This window comes from Trichechus manatus, unplaced genomic scaffold, assembly GCF_000243295.1.
Source record: "Trichechus manatus latirostris isolate Lorelei unplaced genomic scaffold, TriManLat1.0 scaffold00003, whole genome shotgun sequence".
In the NCBI taxonomy this organism is placed as follows: Eukaryota; Metazoa; Chordata; class Mammalia; order Sirenia; family Trichechidae; genus Trichechus; species Trichechus manatus.
In genome coordinates, this window is record NW_004443939.1 from 34294394 (window position 1) to 34317211 (window position 22818).

Below are 22818 nucleotides of genomic sequence, written 5' to 3' on the forward strand. Positions count from 1 at the left end.
ACTCTTTTGGTGAAGTCTTTTGATGAGCGTAAGTGTTTAATTTTTAGAAGATCCCAGTTATCTAGCTTATCTTCTGGAGTTTGTGTGTTGTTGGTCATGGTTTGTATCTGTTAATGCCATGTGTTAGAGCCTCTAGCATTGATCCTATTTTTTCTTCTATGAACTTTATAGTTTTTGGCTTTATATTTAGGTCTTTGCTCCATTTTGAATTAGTTTTTGTATATGGTGTGAGGTATGGGTCCTGTTTCATTTTTTTGCCAATGGACATCCAGTTTTGCCAGCACCATTTGTTAAAAAGACTTTCTGTTCCCCATTTGACAAATTTTGGGCCCTTGTCGAAGATTACGTGACCATAAGTGGATGGATTTACATCTGGGTTCTCAATTCTGTTCCATTGGTCAATGTATCTGTCGTTGTACCAGTATTAGGCTGTTTTGACTACCATGGCTGTATAGTAGGTTTTGAGATCGGGTAGCACGAGTCCTCCTACTTTATTCTTCTTTAGTAGCGCTTTACTTATCCAGGACATCTTCCCTTTCCATATAAAGTTAATGATTACTTTTTCCATCTCTTTAAAGAATGTTGTTGGTATTTGGATTGAGATTGCATTGTATTTGTAAATTGCTTTGGGTAGAATTGTCATTTTCGCAATGTTAAGTCTACCTGTCCATGAGCATGGTATGTTTTTCCATTTATGTAGATCCCTTTGGATTTCTTGCAGTAGTGTATGTAGTTTTCTTTGTATAGGTCTTTTACATCCTTGGTTAGATTTATTCCTAAGTATTTTATTTTTTTAGGGGTTATTATAAATGGTATTGTTTTCCTGATTTCCTTTTCATCGTTCTCTTTATTAATGTATAGGAATCCAACTGATTTTTGGATGTTTATCTTGTATCCTGCTACTCTGCTGAATCTTTCTATTAGTTCCAGTAGTTTTCCTGTGGAGTCTTTAGGGTTTTCTGTGTATAGTGTCATATCATCCACATACTGGGACAGTTTAACTTCATTACCAATTTGGAAGCCCTTTATTTCTTTTTCTTGCCTTATTGCTCTAGCTAGAACTTCCAGCACAATGTTAAATAGGAGTGGTGATAAAAGGCATGCTTGTCTTTGCACAAAACGTTTTCATTTAATGAAAAAAAATGATTATCACCTGTTGACAAGTTTCCTTAGTCCCATTCTTACAGGACCTGAAACTTAATGATGCCCCACCATACTTAGAACCACAAAGTTGAATCTAGTTATCATCAAAAAATATAAATATACATATATATTTTATACACAAGAAAGAAATTAGAATACTCCAGAGACTAGCACTTCCTATTCACAACAAAATCCTCATGTAGACAAAGGTGGCATTTTTAAGAAACAAAAGACTGTCACACACAGCAAGTTCATAGCAGAGCCAGGATTGGAATTCACTTCCTGCTCCAGTGTATTTTCTATTATGCAAATAAACAATACAGTGTTGTTGTTAGATACCATTGAATTGATTCTGACTCATAATGACCCTACATGACAGAGTAGAACTGCCCATAGTGTTTCCTAGGCTGTAATCTTTATAGGAGCAGATCCCCAGATCTTTCTCCAGCAGAGCAGCTGGATGCGTTCTGACCTTTCTGTTAGCAGTTGTGTGCTTAGCCATTGCACCACCAGGGCTCAGTAGTAGGTAACACTTTTTCATAATAGAGAGGAAATAAACTAAGGAAGCTAATAAAGAGACTCTAATATTTTGTAAGGAGCTTCTTTATATTTTCCCAAAGCCTTGGGATTACTAAGTAAAGGGTTATTACGGTACTATGCAGCCTTTTAGAAAATCTAACAATTTGGTACCTAGGTCAGATCTGCAAACTGCTGTGGAATCTTCCAGCATTTGTAGGAAGAAGCAGCAAGAGCAATATTAAAAAATGTTAAGTCTTGAAGTGGGCTTCTCATGGTTTACTAGGACATACATTCTCAAGAGATTTTGAGTAGTCACAGAACCTAGAGAAGTTGTAATGATTTACAGAGGAATGGGACACTATGACTGCAGGTCAAATTGCTAAAAAAAAAAAAAAGAAAAACAAGTTCAAAAGTGTAAATAATAATGCAGAAACGGAATCTGCCTTTGCTCTTTTTTTAATCTGTAAGAACTGGATGCTTTGGTTAAAATAACCAGAAAAAGCAATAGTTTAATACGTAGCATTTTTAAAGAGTCATAATGTGGCAGTGTTTCACATGGGACAAAGTGGAGCTGAATGAGATGAAATGTAGAACCTTAGAAAGATGTGGCCAGGAAAAAAAAAAAAAAAAAAATAGAAATATTTGAGAAAACCTGAGGCTAAAACATAAAATCAAGCTAATTTCTGAGGAATCTATGTCTTCTTTATTTGTAGTAAATGTTTCATGACAACAATTCCATGGCTTCCATTTGAGAAAAGTCAAAAATACAATAGAATTAGCTAAATTCGCTTATTTTAAAAAAATCCCTTCAATTTCTTCCCCAGATTTGAATTTACCTTTGTGCTTTTCACATTGTGATGTAGAACATTTACTGAACAAATACCAATTTGAACTAAAATGATGTTAGGGTTGGATGATCTACGTATTTTTAGCCTAAGGACTAAGTGATTTTCTGAGTTCACATTTCCATCATTTTAATGAAAATGAGGTTATATGCTGAACACGTATTTTCTTAGATTGTATTAAGGTTTATTCACTCTAGATTTTTCACAAACGCTGTCTCATCTTTTTCTTCTAAATCAGATATATTATGAACATGCAGCTATATTAATGTTTTAACTGCTAATAGCATATTGCAGGTTTACGAAATGAATTTTGTTATGTTTCTTGACCTTTTTAAAGTTATCTTTTTCTAACATTAACAACAGCATAGCTGTACCAGAACCGAGCTTAACTAAATATATATAGTTTGTTATTATCTTTGAAAGTTTTCATCACAACAGTGTCAGTTTAATACTTAAAGGATTTAAGTCCATTTGCACCTGCTCTTAGTCAGGACGAGGTCTGGAATTTTCTTATTCTTGCAGTATGTTTCCATTACTATACCAGATATTGAAGGCCACCTTGATACAACTTTACAGAAATAGTGAGTGTTCACTACAACAGTTAAGACAATAATTTTTAAGCCAAAAATCTTAGTATTTTTGATAACATAAAATAGTCTCATTTAGGCCACTGTAATACTATCTGGTATATTACTCCTTAAATATACTAAATACGGTAAATATACTAAATCCCTAAAAATACTTCATAGTAGTATATTTAGTTTATTTTTAAAGAGGGAGATTAATTTGACAATATTTCACATGGACAAGGCGGAACTGAGTGTGACAAAATTTCTTGAGACTTATAAACTGCCTAACATGCTGCTTAAGGAAAAGTTAGACACAGAAAAGATCTGGCTCTCTCAATATTTTCTCACAAATAATGTGACAAACTTTGAATACATTCTTACTTTACAGGAAATATTTCAGTTCCAAACAGGCCTCTTTGTTTGTATAAGAAGATATTTTCTGATGGCCAGCAAGTGCTTCTGAATGTATTGTGTGTTATTACACAAAGCTCTTATCCTGTGCTGATGGGTGAAGTTGGACTCTCATTAAAGACAAACGTTTATCATGTAAGACCCAATAAATCACTAACATCTTTTCATAAGGATTTAGATCACATCTTGACCACATTCTTAAGTATTTACATTACTTTGCATATCACGATCTTGTTGTAAATGTCTATTATAATTCATATTTATCATTAAGACTATTTACCTATGGCCATCCTTCCTGGCCTCAAGCTATCCCTGTTGAAACCCTGGCTCAAATATTCCTCTGACAATGACCAGATTCTCAAGTAACAAGTGCAAGTAAATTCTCTGGTGCAACACTAAATTGGCAGTGTTCATAATTACATCACCATTATATATCTGATAAATAGATAATTAAATTAATACCTTGGTTAATTTATTAGTGAATGAATTGGAGACTTTCAATGCATGTTAGGATGCTAAATACACTGAGAGGTCCTGAAAGTTGAGAAACACATTCTGATTTTTACATCCAGTGTTTCCTAAACTTATCTGACCATGGCAATGGGCGCTGCTGTTGCCACGCTCTATACATGCATTATGAGTAATTATTAAGAAATAACTCTCTCCAAACAGTTTGAAGATCTCTTCTCTTACTCTCTACAAAAGCACTGAATGCTCATTTTGTTTTCAGGCACTATATGAAGTTTTCTAACTCTTGAAATATTTTTGCTTTATTTCAGGATGATTTATTTTATAATTTTAAAAAAGATTATCAGTCATTTAATTAAATGAAAAAAGATACATCTACTTATATATATATTACAAATTATTTGATAAAATAGAGAGATACCAAACTACCCATATTTGCCTCATTTTTCACTGAAAAAACTAAAATTCAACTTTGAAACCTTTTATGGAATCTTATCACTTTGTAAAACCAATAATGAGGGTTTTTTTTTAAATATATTTTTAAGAGTCAACATTTATACCATTTGGTTGTCAATCCCAAAAAGGAAGGCATACATGCATTAAATTTCTCATCATATGATAAGGTTTTTGTCCATCATGCTTCCTTTCTTTTAGGGAAAAAATTCTAAATTCTTTAGATACAATTATCTTAAGGAATAAGGGTATAAATGGCAATAGACTAAGATATGCTTTTTATTGAAGTTTAGTATGCTGTTTTAACAATGATAAAATTTAAAGTTCCTGAAAAAAATGTAAGTTCATATATGAGATTTTAACATAATTCTGATTAGTAGTAGTGTTTTTTTAATCCATGATGCACGAAAAAGACATAAAAGTGTCATTTGTAAAGTTTGGAACCCTCTGCCTTCCAGCTAACTAAAATAGGAATTGACACCAATTTTGTTTACTTGACCTGACTTTAGTAACAGGTGAAGTTATCCCCATATTGCTGTTGCTGTCTGAACAGCAAAAGAAAATTACTGTGAAAATATATCTGATCACCTGAAAGCGTAATTGGGAGCCAATGTCTTCTACTACTGAAAACGTGTGTGTGTGTGTGTGTGTGTGTGTGTGTGTGTGTGTGTGTGTGTGAGAGAGAGAGAAAACAGAAATAATCATTTGATGACATGTATGATTGTTATGTTAAACATTTTTTATTATAGTAACATATCTGGTAATTAAAATAATTTCACCATACAGATTATCACATGCTGGAGCGTGACAATACAATGCTAATTGCACATTGTGTTGACATTGCAAGCATATTTTCTATAACAACATTTGCATTTATATACAGATAGTAAAGCACATGGCGAGCCGCTGAGTCATGAGTCATGTTTGCAAATGTATTGCTTTCAAGCTAATCCTCATACCCAGAATCTTCAGAAAATTCATTAATATTTGAATGTTTTAGCATGTACAGTAGTTACTGTATGGACCAACTGGTTTCAGGCCCAAGAATTGTCAATGTCAGCCTTTGAAAAAGAAATATCAGCATTACCTATTTTTACAAGATAAGCCTTCCTACTAATTTAGAATATATTACTGTATTGAATGGTGTCTTTACCAATAACTTTCAAGTTAGTAGGTGGGGATAATATGAAAGTTTTACATGGCATTCCTCAGCTAATATAGCCCAGGTAATGCAGAATGTGTTACCTGAATAATTGTCCTTCCTTTCCTAATATACCATACACCCATTTCTGACAAGGCAAAAAACCACCAAAGAAGAGCAGCAATGTTAAAGTATGCAAAAATTTTAATATACCAACTTCTGGTTGCAAAACTGTTATTCGTAGCCACATATCTTGGTTCTTACGGATCCATCAATTAATGCTTTTTAGTCAACAGAGACTTGAACTTGGTTCTTAAAAAATCTCAGACAAACTGAACTTGATCCAATAACGTTTTATCTAAGTTTTATTGTTGCTGAGGCAAAAATACAAAATCATAAAATGCAAAGAAAACCAATGTTTAAAAGGCAAGATTTCTCTTTTCTTGATTTTGTCCATGCAGGGGTCAAAACTCCAAAGGGAACTTAAGAGTTAAAAAAAAAAAAAGACAAAGCAGGCTAAAAAAAAAATTTGATCATTAATTAATATATTAGTAAATTTTTCATTTATCCATAAGTCAAATATTAGTTCAAAATATTTACATAAAGACTTGAATTTTTAAATTTAAAGAGAAAAGCAAATTAAAAAAATATATCATCAGGTCACAGGAACGCAACTAACTGTATAGTTATACTTTTCATTTTTTAATCCTCAGAACCAAGTTAACTAATGTTCAAAATATATATTAGCATTACATAACAGAAAAGGAAATTATTTTCTGTCATTCTTGAGGTATTTCTATTATTTTAAAAGAACATACATTTAAGAATGAAGCAACACTTTATAGAAAACTAGAAATAATGGAGTTAATGCAACTCAATTTTGTGGTATTTTGAAAAGGTCAAATAATATGTATGTTTACATTTTAAAGAGTATTTCTAAGTGGGATGACTTTGACATGCTAAAGAAGAAAGAATTTGGATTAATTTATATTAAAATGCCTTAAGTTTTAAGTTTGCTAACAAAATGCTTATACTTTCCAAATTATAAAGAGAATTAAAACAAAATCCTTTAACAGAAGCCACTATGATCTAGTTGTGTGTGAATATTAGATTTAAAAAAGGTTGATATTATTTTGTTGGTTAGTTTGGTTTGATTTTAGTTTTATGTAAGAGGAACTGGTGGAAACTTTGTGTGTTTACACCTAATTTAGACATATGAAAAAGTTTGTGTAGATCTTTGCATCTTATATATAACGGAATACCATGTCTATTCAGCTATGTTATAGGCAGAAGTCTTCATTGCCATGTCCATATTTGATCCTGTTATAACCTCATTTCTATATATTGAATGTAAGTGAAATGCAATTTGTTGCTAGTAATAATAATCAAAATATGAATCACAGTAGTTCCTTCAACAGATTACATAAAGCAAATGGTAACTAATCTACAACGCTGGATATTAAAGTGGAAACTAATTTGCAATCTCATACTATGTCCTTAGGTGATGATTTAAAATAAAGAGGTTGCTTCTTATATGATTCTGGAAATCATTCCTATCTTACAGAGTTCTGGAAAGCATTCCAATGTAGATTCAGAGAAAAATTTTTTTCAGTAACAGAAAATATGCTTTTATTGTAAGTAAACCAAATTCCCGTATTAAAAAAACCCTGGTAAGAATGAGTAGTTTCTGGAGTTTTTCAGATAAAGCTATTTTCTCTCCTAAAGGAGAGTCAAACCCGTACTATCTCTTGTCCTGATACGTTTTAACCCTATGAATAAAATATTTATAATAAAAAGAAATATTTTATACTTCTAAAACATATGTATGGACTCTAGAGACATCCATGTTTTATTACTGTGTCTTCTCTTCTTAGTTGCTCATTAGGCAATAAGCACTCCAGCAGCCACAGTCCACAGCATACCACATACTATACATAAATGAGGACACGGCTTTAGTTACAACTTCATCGTATCAAACTAGATCAGTATAAATAAGCAAATGTGGGCAATAAAATTCTAGTGCTCAGAATAAGGCCAGACTTAAGTAGCTAGAGAAATGAAATGCGTGCATCAATTAGTTGGGTAGTTTCATACATTTACTCCTGTTTTTAGATGTTTTGTTTTTGTTTATTATTTGGGGTAGAGATATTTCTCCCTGTGTTGAACATTCTTTTTGTTGTAAATAAAACACGAACAACTAGGGACAGAGGTTCCAATAGTATCCATTCTGGCAAAATAAGTAACCACTTGTGATTTAAACTACTACTACTGAGTGCTCAACAAACTGTTATTGATACCAATATTTACTGTTGGTGGTAGGTGCTCTCCAGTCCATTTTCAACTCACAGAGGCCCCCTGTGACAGAGTAGAACTGACCCCTGTGGTTTTCTAGACTATAATCTTTTGGGAGCAGACTGCCAGGTCTTTTTCCTGTGGAGTCTTTCGTTAAGTTCAAACCACCAACCTTTCAGTTGTCAGCCGAGTGCTACCAGACGCTTAAAGTTGTGCCTTATCTGTGGCCAAATTGTGAACTTTAAAGAAAAATGAATAAAAATACTCCATTGGAAGGCTTACTTGATCAAATTCTTAGAATGATTTTGTAATATCCCAATTTTTACATTATTTATTCTAAGAAATCTACAACATATTTAAAGAATTCACTAAATGAAGTCTTAAACACTCAGAGCTAATTTTCTTCACCTTGATAGCCTTATCCTCTTTTGCCACAAAGACAATAGCAAATTCTTCTTTGGGATGCTTTCAGCAAGGAGAAGTGTCTACTGGAATATGGATGATAGGTGGTCATGAAGAATCAAGTAGGTAGAATAATTTATGGAACAAACTATTTCAGCCTAACATAGTCTCAGAATATGGCTTTAAAAGCAAAATACAGCTAACTTACAACTTGGGGTTGCCAGTTACCCTGCGTATGACTTAAACTAGCCCAGTTTGCTTCTCTCAGTTCTTCTTGTGCTTAGGGACCATTTCTTGAATTTACTGGAAATTGCTTTTAGTATAGTAAATGGAAGTAAAACATCCATAAGCTTGGCAAATAATCTGAATCCGTGAGAAAATAAAACTGTTGGGGGAACAAGTTTAAATGAATTGCTAAAATTTAAATGAATTATACTTTCTTAGAATTTTAATATCAATGATAGTCCTGTTTATATTTTTACAGAAAACTGAGAGCTCACTCACTGTTTCTGATACTGTAAGCAAGAAAAGGAAGTAAACTGATTTGAAACTTATACATAATAACTTTGGTCAAGAAGAAAACTTAATACTCTGCTTTGATTAAAAAAAATTCCTCAGTGGTACATGGATGACTAGTACTATCTAGTAATCAGAATCTTCTATTCACAATCATTTAGATTATTTTCTATGGTGCAGTGCGAAACTACAGTATTAGACCTTGCAGTGTGAGTTGGCCTCAGAACTGAGAGACTTATTCAGTAAGTGTGAAACATTATCCTTTAGCACTGAGATGAGTTTGAAATGTCAGGTCTTCTTTTGCAGAACAGAAGAAATTGTATTTGACCATATGTACTCACTGAAGATATACTTTCCAAATAAAAACGGCTAGTATAAGACACAAAATTCATATAGAAATATTTTGTCATTACTATCATTTTTGTTCTTTATATGACTCCCAGTGAAAAGTAAAAATAAAATCTAGTTTGTGTTGTGTTTATTTTTAACCCAATAGATTGTCTTCCATTTTAGACCATAATATGATCTTACTAGATCCTTACTGAAAATGTACATTATCACAAGTACCTAAATTTTGACATAGAGGAGTAAAGATGTTGGAGAATTAGGCTGGGATTTTTATTGTACTTTATAGTGTGTTATAGAAATAATAAACCCATTTTATATGTAATTCTATCATCAAGCCACATCTGGCTTCTAAATTTTTTTTTCACTTTAAATGGCTACTATTATAAGAGAATTAATAAGGTATTGTACTATTAATGTTTAAGTCAAAAGGCATGTTACCTAGAAAATAATTTAACACTGTAATGGGATCTTCAGGATCAATTCGGTTTTATATACTCTGCAACAAAAATAACATTTCTAGAAGGAAGGAATTAATTATAAACCTAGCAAATTCTAGACATTCACATATTTGTGTAAACAATTTTAACATGGTTTATTACATTTGCAGAAAGGTTAAAACTCATATTCAGTTCTCAGTTAATTTTTTGTTCATATATTATAATAAATATATCTGTTATTTCAGTGCCTGTATGTATATATTTTCACATATATATGTCATATATACATAAAACAGCACTTAATGGTCACTTTCTTTGAATGTTTAACTTGGAAAAGAAAATGAATTGCCATTATGCATAACCCATGGTGATCTTCCTTTCTGTTTCATAAATGGCCATATCGGGGTGTAAACAAAACATTGGAGCGAGTCATTCCAGGTGAACTGTATTTCCAGTTGTAGGTTGGTGTTCTCATGAAGAATTGTGTACTTCCTGGTAGTAAATACCTAAAAACGATAGTTAAAAAATTAGTTTTTAACAAACAAGTTAGCATTAACATCTCTCACTAAAGAGTTATGGCATTAGTAATCTACATATGCTACATGAGAAAAGATACTATGGAAACAATGCAATCTGCACAAAATTCTTCCTCCACCAGAAGTGGGGTCATAAAGTCTCACTCAAAGGGTTGAATACAGATGCAATGTATATTAGTATCTCAAGACATCCCATAAAGAGCCATTAACTCAAATCTATGAAAATTTATCTGGCTGATGATAATTTGAAATTCTTCATTAATACGTGTAAGTAACTTGTGGAGCCAGCTGAAATATTTCTTAAAAACATGTGATGTGAGAATTTGGCTACCCACAATAACAATAATTGTTTGTTTCAGGGATGTTGGAATCATTGACTATAATATTATTTCATTGATGTATTATGATTAGAGGTAATCTAAAAGAAAAAGTTGAAGATTAACATTCATAACTGGAGTATAAATTTTATATTCTTAGTTCACATGGTAGTTATAATTACGTATCACCATAAGCAACAAACGTGATTACAGACTGCATGTAACCCTTGCGCCAAATGATTTTCCCAGATTTTAGAAAGATAATATAGTACATATAGTGTGTATTATATAACACTCTCATCAGGGTCTCAGGGCAGCATCCTGTAAACAAATCATTAGTATTTCTATAACAAAATGTATGAATATTCACACTAACTAGGATAGATTATAAAAAACTTCATGTCAATTTAGGTACATTTGCCAATAAATGATGTTACTTTTTATTTTATTTTTTTACATTTCCAAAATGTAAATAAGTTGTGAACCTGTATAATCTGTTTCCCTATGGGAAAGTCTTAATTAACATTAGCCCAGTTCAATCTGTATGTCTAGAGAGAAATGGTCAGGGAAACCGTCATAAGCAAATGCAAATAAATATTACTATTAAAAGTGTTAGTCCTAGTAATGATGAGAAGGACATGATACAAAGTTAGGTCAAAGAAACTTATGAAGAATTTCCAAAAGCAGAAGTAGTAACAAAAGAGGATTTACGATTAGCAGTTGTCTTGGAAAAATAAACAATCGTAGGGCATCAAATTTTTTATTTTATTTTCTTCACTTGGAATTAGAATTCTTCAGCGTCAGTAGTATACTTCCATAGATACACAAAGAAAGTGAGGGCCGGAGCACTGTCCTACACAAGTTACTTGTTCTATACTAAATAGTATTGATGACTATTATACCTCTATAAAAAACCACCAAACCAAACCCCTTGCCATCAAGTCGATTCCGACTCATATACCATGGGAAAATTACATTTATTGTTGTGTTATACAAATTTTAGAGAAAGAATAATAAATCATTATAATCAAATTGCATATAGCAGTCAGATTAAAATGGAAGATTTTCCATAATATCCATAAATATAATTTCATCATGAATTATAATAGCCTTTAAATCTATTATCTGATATCACAAACTATAAATAATTGCTCAAATCATTAAGTTAATAAAGCAGTAAAATAATATACAACAAAGTAAGTTAAATCAAAATTGCATAATGGGTGATGAATAATGAAACAATTGATTTCTCACATCACAGATTATATAAATTATTTTCTTAATATCACTTGGGTAATTTATATGGATTAATTATTATGTCAAGAGCTGGTGTAGTCATGATGATTAATCTGGTATCTTCTGCCATGAAAAGGCTACCCATCCTATCTAGGGCAAAGGTACAAAAGAAAATGACGTGTTTCATCAAAACCCACTATTTTGTATTGGTTGAAAGTTACTCTACCTTCTGTGGAAAATGCATTATGATTATACTGATAATTATCATAATAAATAATAATTTCAACCAACTTTCGTTCAAAGAATTTCCAAGCAATAATCGTTATTGTCACTACAATAACATTCACATATCCTACGAGTTAAAGATCCCCATGTGACAGATGAAAAAATAAAAGCACAAAGTCCAGGACCACAGCTAACAAATTCTCAATTATTTAACAAATATGTGCCCCAGAACATTCTAATTGTTTTACAAATATTAACTCATTGAGTTCTCATAACAATTCTATACAGTAGGTATTGTTAGTTCCATTTTACAAATGAATAAACTGAGGCATGCATTGTTGTGTGCTGTAGAGTTGATTCTAATTCATAACAAACCCATGTGATAAGAGTAGAACTCCCCCATAGGGTTTCCTAGGCTGTAGTCTTTACAGTAGCAGATTGCCAGGTCTTTTCTCCCGTGGAGCCACTGCGTGGGTTCAATCCACTGACCTTTCAGTGAGCAGCTGAGCGCTTTGCCATTGCATCACCAGAGCCCCTTAAATTGAGTAAGACAGAGGTCAAATAACTTGCCCATGGTCACAAAGCTAGTAAGTTGCAGAGCCAGAATTCAAATTCATGCAGGCTAGCTCCAGAATCAATGCTCCTAACCACTATACTATATTATCAATGCTGTATATAAATCCCAATTTTAAAACTAATGTATACAATGATTTTTTCCAGAAATATAAAGTATAAAATAACCTAGAAAGTATAAAACTACTATATATTCCACAAATCTAAACTTTTTAATAGAAGCAGGAAAGGCTAAAATGAAACATCTTTTAAGATTTAAAAAGAAAGAGGTTCAGTATGAACTAAAAAAGGCATATGAAATCACACCAGAAGAAACACTTTCCTTTCTTAAAGCAAGGGCTGTGGGATATTTTAAAGCATTACAGGGAACCACAATGGATTATTTGCCTTAATATCGCCATTAATATCTCTTGGGAGAAACCACACTAGCTAAATATCAAAGATTATTTCTGAAATGTTCTTTGCAATAAAGTTAAATAATACAATTTGATTTTTTTAAGCAGAAAGGATATGTCTAGGAACTGGATTTATAGACTATATCTAAAGAGTTTGTGTAAAGCACCAGAAACTGTGAGAAGTTTACAGTTTTATTTTTATCCTAGCTTACTCTTCATATACAAAAGTAGCTAACTCACAGTCACATGTCAGGGAGAAATATCTCAGACTGTCCTATCTCCATTCTCTTCGCACAACTCTCATCTCTGAGGCTAGGTGTCTACATCTTCATGTATCCATCATATAGACATAAAACATGAATTTTTCTTAATTCTTGATTGGTGGAGAATTGGTTGGTCTGTCATGTACCAACTTATGGTTGACCATGGAGGGATAGAGAACATGAAGCATTTCTACTGGTGGGGAATTAGCCTCGAAAATTTAAGCTACACACACCTTCTGGGATCTTCCTGGAGTAAGACCAGAACCCTTAATCCCCCCCAGAATAAATTCAGCTTCCTGGTTTGGGGAACACAAGGTAAATAAAGTTCATCACAATATGTGTACTGTGCTTTTAACTTTGATTTTGGCAACGACAACAAAAAGACCTGGTTTCAAGTCCCAGCTCTGCCACATGCTAGCAGTGTGGATTTGGACAGTCCACTTAACCTCTTCTGGTCTCAATTTTCTCAACTGTGAAAATAGTCCAATAAGTTCTGCCATGCCTGACTTAAGAGTATGGAGCTATACACCAATGAAACAGTGCACCTGGGTGAAATGTTATTTATGTTTTATGTTTTATGAACATCAGTCTCACTAGCAAGACCATCACTGTTCTGAGATAGATGTATCAAGCTAGCTTAGTCTAAGGCCATAAATGAAAGCACATATTAACTCAGTTTTTAGAAGTTTTTACTTATAAAATACAATACACATTCAGAAAAGCACATAAAATGTTAAATGTACAGCTTAATGAATATGATAAAGTGATTTACTTGGATAGCTGCCACCCAGGTTAAGAAATTGAGCATTCCTAGCACCCCAGAGCCCTGTATCACAACACCCTCCCTCCCCATAAAGTTAGCCACTATTCTTTTACGGTAATTACTTGCCTGTTTTACCACCTAAGGATACATTCCTTAAACACTGTAGCTTTTCCTGTTTTTTATTTTTAAATAAATAGGTATATTTTCTTTTGTGTCTGGCTTCTTTTGCTCAATTTCATGTTGGTGAGATTCATGCATGTTGCTATGTGAGGTGCAGTTTGTTTACTTTCAGTGCTGTATAATATTCCATTGTATGACTATACAAAAAATGTGTCCATCCTTCTTTCAATGGATATTTGAGTTGTTTCCAAATTTTAGCTATTATGAATAAATGTTACTATGATCATTGTATGGATGTCTTAGTGCACATGCTCATACATTTCTGTTGATTATTAAAGATTTTTTTAATGTTTATTTATTTTTTCCTCTTTGTAAAGAACCTCTTTAAGTATCTTCTCCATTTTTCTATTGAGTGGTCTGTTGTTTGTTTTCTTAGAAATCTGCAGTTCTTATATAATCTGTATAAGAGTCTTTTATAGGTTACATGTCTTGCAAATACTTTCTTCCATTCTGTGGTTTGTGTTTTCATCCTCTTGATGGGGCCTTCTGATGAACATGTTTTTAATTTTAATAGTCAAATTTATTCATCTTTTCCTTTATGATTAGCATTTTTTGTCATATTTTTTAAACTTTGCATGAAAAATATTCTCCTATATTATCTTCTGAAATCTGTAGTTTTGCCTTTCACATTTATATAGTCAATTCACCTTGAAATGATTTTTGTACATCGAATAGGTAGGGTCAAGATTCTTTTCTTTCTTTTTTTTTGAGAATTGTCCTAGTACTTTTCTTGAAAAGAACATCCTTTTCTCATTTGTCATAAATCAAGTGTACCCCCTTTTATCATAACAAGTCTCCACCTATGCCTGGGTTTATATCTTTTCTGAATGGTTCAATCAGTCCATTTGTCGATTCTTTCACCAATATTACACTGTCTTAAATTACTTTACCTTTATTATAAGTCTTAATACACTGTAGTTAATAAGTTCTACCATCTTATGCAATACAATTGCAAGATTGTCTTATCTAATTTTGGTCCTTTGCTTTTCTGTATAAATATTATAAATATCAAGTGTTCCCCTCTCCCCCACAAAAAAGAAAATTAGTTGGAATTTACTTTAGGATTACATTGAATTTATGCATGTATAGAACTATTTGAAAAGAACTGACATCTTTATAATATTGATTCCAATGCATGAGTAAGGTACATCTTTCTATTTTTTACATCTTCCTGCATAAATGTCTTGCACATTTTTTGTTAGATTTATTCCTAGGAATTTGTTATTTTGGGGTATTACTGCAAAATAGTATCTTATCTAAAATTTTATATTCTAGCTGTTTGTTGCTGATATAGAAAAATACAATTGATTTTCTTAGATTAATCTTTATTTTATAAACATTGTTTAACTTAATACATTTATAGATTTATTTAAATTTCTGTGAACACAGTCATAGCCACTAGTAATAAATCTTAATTCTTTCTTTCAAACCTAATGTCTTTCATTTCCTTTGTTTGTCTCTTTAGATCGACTAGGACCTCGAGCACAATGCTGAATAGAAGTGGTGGTAGCAGGTAATCTTGTCTTTTTCCCGATCTCAAAAGGAAAGCTTTCAATTTTTCACCATTAAGTATGATTGCTGTAAGTTTCTTGTAGTTACCTGTTATTAGATTGAGGAAGTTCCCTTTTGTTTTTAGCTTGCTAAGTATTTTTTAAGCATGACTGTATATTAAATTTTGTCAAGTAATTTATCTGTATCTTTTGAAATTATCTTTTATTCTATTACTGTAGCACATTACATTGATCATTTTTTAATGTTATTGCACTCTTAAATTCCTACAAAAAATAGAAGTTGGTCATGATATATTATCCTATTTAATATTACTAGGTTCATTTTGCTAATATTTTCTTTAGGGTTTTTGCATCTATGTTTAGGAGTGAGATTGAGCTATCATTTTCCTTTGCCATAATGTCCTGGTCACGTTTTGGTAGCAAAGTGATTGTGGCCTCAAAATAACAGGTTACAGAGTGTTCCTTCCTTTTCTGTTCTCTGGATTGGTTTGTTTACAATTGTTAGAATCAGCCAGTGAAATCTTGTGAACCGGGAGTTTTCTTTGCGAGGGGCTTTTAATTCTTCGGTTGTTGTGACTATTTAGGATTTTCTATTTCTTCTTGTCACTATGTGGTTTTATAGAAATTTGTTAACTTCATCTAAATCATGAAATTTATCAACATGAAATTGTTCATAATATTTTATTATCAACAGTTGAACGATTGTAGGATCTGTACTAATGTTTCCCTTTTTGTTCTTGATGTTAAGTATTTGTGCCTTTTCTTTTATGTTCTTGATCAGTCTGACAGTTGTTTATCAGTTTTATTAGTCTTTTCAAAAATCTACTTTTGGCTATGTTGAATCCTTATTCTATGTTTGAATTATTTATGTGATTAATTTCTGCTCTCACTGTTATCATTTCTTTTTTCTATTTGCTTTGGGTTTATTTTATTGTCACTTCTCAAGATGGTTATTTAATTTTTACTTATTTAATTCTTCCTCTTTCCTGATATATTAATTTAAGACTATAATTATCCTTATAATATTGATTTACCTACAATTTACAAGTTTTTATTTATAACATTTTTCTTATCATTCAGCTCAAAATATTTTTTTATGTACATTATGCTTTCTTCTAATTTATGGGCTATTTAAAAGTGTATTTCTTAATGTTCCAAAGTATGGATTTTTTGGTTAAATTTTACTATTGTTTTCTAGCTTAGTGACATTATGGTCAGAAAAAATACTCTGTAAGATTCCAATCTGAAATTTGTTTAAATTTGTTTTATTAGTCCACTATTTGATTTTTGTAGAAATTCCTACTGTGCTTGGTGTACTGTATTCTGAAGTTCCTAGAGTCACTTCTATATATGACAATTAATTAAGTCTATTAATCAAATTGTTAAAATTTTCTATATCTGTACTGATTTTTTTTCTGAAATATGTACATTAAAATATCTTTTGTCTATTTTTTTGCTTTGCAAAACATCTGGAACATTGTTTTTCCTAGGAATCTAGGGTGTTTACCAACACCCCCATCTTGGCAGGCCCTGGACTCCTAATTTTTCCCCTAGGCCCATGAAGCTGTCAAAAGCACTACTCAGTACTAACAAGTACTCACTAACAAGTACATTGTTAACTGTCTGATGTCATCAAGCAAATGTTTTGGTATATTGTCCAGTTTTTCAGGTTGTCATCAGAGAGATTTGTCCAAATACCTAGTGCTCTATTACCAAAAGTAGAAGTTCTAACTCTGAGGTTTTTAAAAATGCCTTTAGTCAAAAACTCCTCTGTGAAATGAGTTCATGTGAAATGAGTCAAGCAATCCTTTGTGAAATGAGCTCAGTACATGAAAGATAGGAACACAGAGCTGCAGAGGCTGAAAAGTGGTTGGAGATCTCAAGCTTCCAACATAAGCCTAGTTACAGTGAAATACAGAGCTGGTCCCAAGAACTCTAGTATCCTGGGGTTTTATTCATATATATATTTCTAAATTGGCGATTTGGGCTTATATAGTAATTTTGTTTGCTTAGTTATTACAAATTTACCTCTGAGAAATGGCTATTCACTTGGTGTGCTTACTAAATTATCAGTTTTCTGAACCTGCAAGGTTGAAGGCCACTCTCTGCATGTATTAGATGCCATACACTCTTTAAAACTTCTTAACATTTGGCCCACAGATCTTTGGCCAAGATAAACATGCTCCATAAGCCTGATTGATGTTAGCTCTATTTTCTTCTCTTTTAATTTTACAGAAAATTAGCCAAGGATGTGTCTCCTGGTTTCCATTTATATTAGGTATAACTCATGAATTAAATTTATAGATCCGTTAATAAATATTAAATTAATCAACTTCTGCATACAAAGTAAAATGCTATAGGTTCCCCTACTTATCTTTGAGGGGAAGAACATATGGCCACTTTGTCCATGTTTTAAATTAATGTGACCTTGACTTGGGTTTTAGTGCTGGATGTTAGTGAAAAATGTTTCTTTCCCTCTCCTCCTTGTGTTTTCACGCAGAAGAACTTCCACTACGTAAACTTTCTGACCTCCTACCAGAAGTGAGTGGGTTTAAAAGAAGGAACCAGGCATATGTGTCTCAGCCCCTCTCCCTTTTTGGGTCTGCCTATCTTCAGGGATACCTGTTGCTGTCGAGTTGATTCCAACTCATAGTGACCCTAGAGGACAGAGTAGATCTGCCCCATAGGGTTTCCAAGGAGCAGCTGGTGGATTGGAACTGCTGACCTTTTGGTTAACAGCCGAGCTCTTAACCACTGCACCGCCAAGGATGATGTATTCTTATTTGCTCTTCTGCCAGTGCTAAAGGAGATAGACCTTACTGGGGGTAGTGGTACTGGGAGGTCTGAGTTGGTCCAGCTCTGCCACTGGCTAGGTGGTAAGTTTAATTCTGAAATTTAATATTAGAAAACTCATGTGGCTCACATATACTCCATATCCCCCAATCTAGCATTTATCAGTAATGAGGCTACATTTTGATGACCATCTCTGTTTGACTCCTGCATTTCTCTCTCAAATCGTTCAGAACTTGGGCAGGAAAGTGCTTATAATCACAATACTGGGGTCATACTGGGCATTTATCAGAAGTTCAGAGCTCAAGATTCAAGGGCCAGGAATCATATCTCTTCTGACCACCAGAAGGGAAAGACAATAAAAAGGCCCGAAGCAATTAACTTCTTCCTCCAGAGCAACCAGAAAGACATCCTATTCACCCGCCCACAAAAGCTACACAATCCCTTAACAGAAGCTGGGCTATGAAATCTGGAGTTGTAGGGGTTACGTTAAATCCGTTGCCGTAGAGTTGATTCCGAGTCATAGAGGCCCTACAGGACAGAGTAGCACTGCCCCATAGGGTTTCCAAGGAGCGCCTGGGGGATTCTTAACCTCTTAACCACTATGCCACGAGGGTTTCTGGGGTGACATTAGAGAATCTGAAATCATTCTTCCTAGCCTCAAATGTAAAGTTTTCTTGACTATGCTCTCAGAGTACCACCCCTGGAAAAAGAAGGCTCTCCATTTATATGTTGTAATGTCCCCAAAATGGCTATCCATCTTTGAAATAGTATGAAAATATTAATGAAAGTGATGTTTTACTTCAATAATTTCCTTCAGTCAAATCATTAAAACTGTAGAATATAACTTTCATATCTACATATTTTAAGTGTTAAGGCTAACTTTACCTCTATCACTGCTGTGACCAATCGGCTTCTGTTTCCAGGAGGAGAGTTAAAATAGGTTAAAGGTCCTGTAACCATACAATGACAACATCCAAGAGGAACAAAGATTTAAAATACATTTCTCAATAATTTTTTGTGAAAAATATTCTGAGCCATTCTGCTATTGTAGGTCACTTTTGTAGTTAGTTAACTTTGTTATACTGCCTGAGATCTTTTGAATAGACAGATTAATTTCTCGGGGTTTCAAAAAGAAAATCCAAGCTATGGTGGTTCCATTTGCCATTTGTTTATTATGTTGAATCCTATACTTTTGTCACTTATTTTCTCAAAGTCATGGTTTAAATAACCAAAGCCAAACCCATTGCTGTTGAGTCAATTCCAACTCACAGCAACCCTATAGGACAGAGTAGAACTGCCCCACAGGGTTTCCAAGGCTGTAAATCTTTATGGAAGCAGACTGCTACATCTTTCTCCTGCGGAGTGGCTGGTGGGTTTGAACCGCCGACCTATTGGTTAGCAGCTGAGCACTTTAACCACTACACCACCAGGGCTCCTTAGCCACAGTTTACCATCTTCTATTTTGAGTAGTATTCCAACTGAGACTTATTAAAAATAAAGCCACATATTCATCTTTAATTCTGATGGACACTACTACACTTGCCTTGAAAAATGCTAAAATGTACTTCTTCTAAAGTGTACTTTGTGTATTTTTGCAACTTAAAAACATATTACTTTTCATGCTTTTTGAAAACTACCTATTTTAACTGGACAACATTTATGAAACTCAATTTTTAAATATAACTTGGCAAAAGTCAGCACCTACAGATTCATTTGGGAATGAGGACATAGTAGAGGGGTACTGAAGAATAAAAAAATAAACAAAGCATTTCCCAGACTATAAAAGACTCAAGGATAAATGTTTAAATATCCTCACTGGAGGAAAAAAAAGGTTAAACTTATTGTCATATTTTTGGATGCTTTTACTTGGTTTTTGAAAGCAAAACTATATAAGCCAAATAATCTCATTTTCATGTAAGTTATTCCTATTTCTATCAGTTAGATTTGTGATTACTGTCCATGTTCATTTCTTTAAAGTTACAACTGTGCTAATTAAAAATATTTGTAGATAATTGCATGTACAAATTTTCAGTCTTTAACTTTTCCTCTAGCCGTGTACGCAAAAAGAAACTCTCAATTTCAAACAGTATTGTGGCATTACTTTATGTAAGACTCACAGGGGCTAGGAAATATAAGCAAGTACCTGGAACTACCCCAGTCAGGACCCATGCCTGAGAGTGATCCTCTTGTGTCAGTTGCATATTTGTAAACCACCAGCAGGCACTGTTTACAAAGCTCAACCAGGCGCTGGCAACACTGGAGCTGCAAAGGAGACACCACCTCCTGGCTTTTGCTGAATATACTCTCCCAAGAGGATCTGTTGGCATGGAAACAGACATGACCTCATATTCATTAAAAATGGCAACCAGCTATATCACTTACCTAGCAACAATCCAATAAAGGAAAATAGAAATGACCTCATGCATTTGAAGTAACTATGAATGGTTGAAAGATATATAAGTAATGCAAATGAGGAAATTAATCTTTATATTAAAAAAAAACAACATCCAATTCATACATTATTTTCTTTAAAGCCTTTAATGTTGCCAACTATGAGTAGCTAACAGGATGGATTCCCAACACCTCCTAAAAAATGGAGTTACTCTATATTAAAGTATTCACAAAATACTGAGCTAATTTCTCAAAAGTTAGGTATTACAAGCATTTAGGTTTTGTAGGAAGCTATATTTACCTTTACATCAGTAATGATCCTGGAAAAGAATTAAAAAGTTGCTGCAACTTGATTTGTGGCTTCACTGTACTAGAAGAATTTAGGTTAACCTCTTGATTTTGACCAACAATTTCAAAACACTTTCAGATGTAATTATGTCCATGATATCCCTAGAGTACAGCTTTTATACTCTAGAAGTTACGCTGTCTCAACAAGCACTGCCCTGCTGGAATCCAAAAGGCAGTGTCCTCCCTTCAGCGCACTCAGCTTATTCCAAACAGGTGGTAGCGCATTCTCTCTCTCTCTATATATATATATACATATATACACATATTAAAAAAAAATTTACTATCATAGACCAAATCAGGAAACACCTCATCACCCTTACCACCCCCACTAGAAAGAGAGACAGACAGACAGAAAGACAGACTTATTTCCCTAGTGTAAATGAAACTCTTTTAAACCTCAAGGGGAAAGTTTGGGAGACTTGGTGATGGTTCAAGTCTCATTTTACATAAACCAATTCACTTAACCCTCAGAGATAAAAGAGTAGATTTTGAGAAAGAAAAAAAGATTAAGGAAAATATTTGCCTGAAGAAATGTGCTTCCCAAAGGGAAATTCAAAGACTCCATTTTCAACCTTCTGTGGATATTTGATATCTTTGGAATTTTTGTAAATGCTTTAGAAACTCAAAAAGTTTTTCTGTTTTTTGTTTTTGTAGAAAGGCTGCACTTATTTATTTCTTTCAAGGGAAACATGGTTCTAAAAATACAGCACGTGATCAGTGGATGAGAGGTTTTCTTAAACGGAATAATATCAAATGAGTAGATTGAAATAGAAACTTTCTTCTGTGTTCTGAGATGTTCAGGTCTAAATAGAATATTGTTTTTATTATTAACAAAGAGTAAATATTATCATTCAAGAAATAGTAATACCTTAGTTAAATGGCTCTATCTAAAAGTTCTGTCTGAACTCATAATTGTACTGTTTTTTCCGTTTGTTGATCCACTGGTTTGAATGCTACTTCTGAATCCCAGCTATTCTCCACCATGGAAAGGAGTGAGATAGTCTACTACTGAAATTGGTGCCGTTGACTTTGAGTCCATGGGTAATCTCCAATGCCAGAACCTAAAGATGTCCTTAAAGTGGTATTTCCTTGCCTCGACAGCAAGGGTTTGGTTTTTTTTTTAATTTTTAGGGTTCCTCTTCCTTGACCTTTTTATTTGGCCTGTTCAGAATCCTGTTCTTTTTCCCTGGTACAATAATCCTCACAAAGTTCTCTGGTGATATCTGTTACTACTGGTAATGTTAGTGATAGGAGTCCATGGGTAGCGCAAACAGCTAAGCACTCTACTATTAGCTGAAAGATTGGAGGTTTGAACCCACCCAGAGGCACCTAGGAAGACAGGCCTGGTGATCTGCTTCTGAAAGGGCACAGCCTTGAAAACTCTATGGAGCAGTTCTATTCTACACACATGGGGTTGCCATGAGTTGGAATTGACATGATGGCAACTATTAACAACCATATTAGTATACAACATTTATTGAAGGCTTATTTAGTTCCTAACACTGTTCTATGTACTTAAATATCCTTATCTCCACAACCGTATTTTAAGTAAATTATTATTAATGTCCTCATTTTACAGATTTGGAACTTGAAGCATAAAGGAAGTGTATAACTTGCCCAAGTTCTCATAGTAATAAATACATAAAATAAAATAAAATCTGGTATCAAACTCACCTCTAAAAACCAAATTTTTAAATAAATGAATAGAAAGTGAAGGTAAAATTGGACTCAAAGCTCCTCCTG

The 22818-nt window shown here is 33.2% G+C and overlaps 1 protein-coding gene across 2 annotated transcripts in view; it reads right to left on the reverse strand.

Annotated features, from left to right (window-relative positions):
* Window positions 1–9674: 9674 nt before the first annotated feature.
* TTLL7 (tubulin tyrosine ligase like 7) overlaps window positions 9675–22818 on the reverse strand; it is a 166100-nt gene continuing 152956 nt past the window's right edge. For both annotated transcript variants that reach the window (XM_004369093.3, XM_023731455.1), the window contains 2 exons: window positions 20480–20653; window positions 9675–10050 (listed from right to left, as the gene is read on the reverse strand). In XM_004369093.3, the coding sequence (XP_004369150.1) occupies window positions 9930–10050; window positions 20480–20653 (295 nt within the window). In that variant the 3' untranslated portion in view covers window positions 9675–9929. The remainder of the gene's footprint in view (window positions 10051–20479; window positions 20654–22818) is intronic.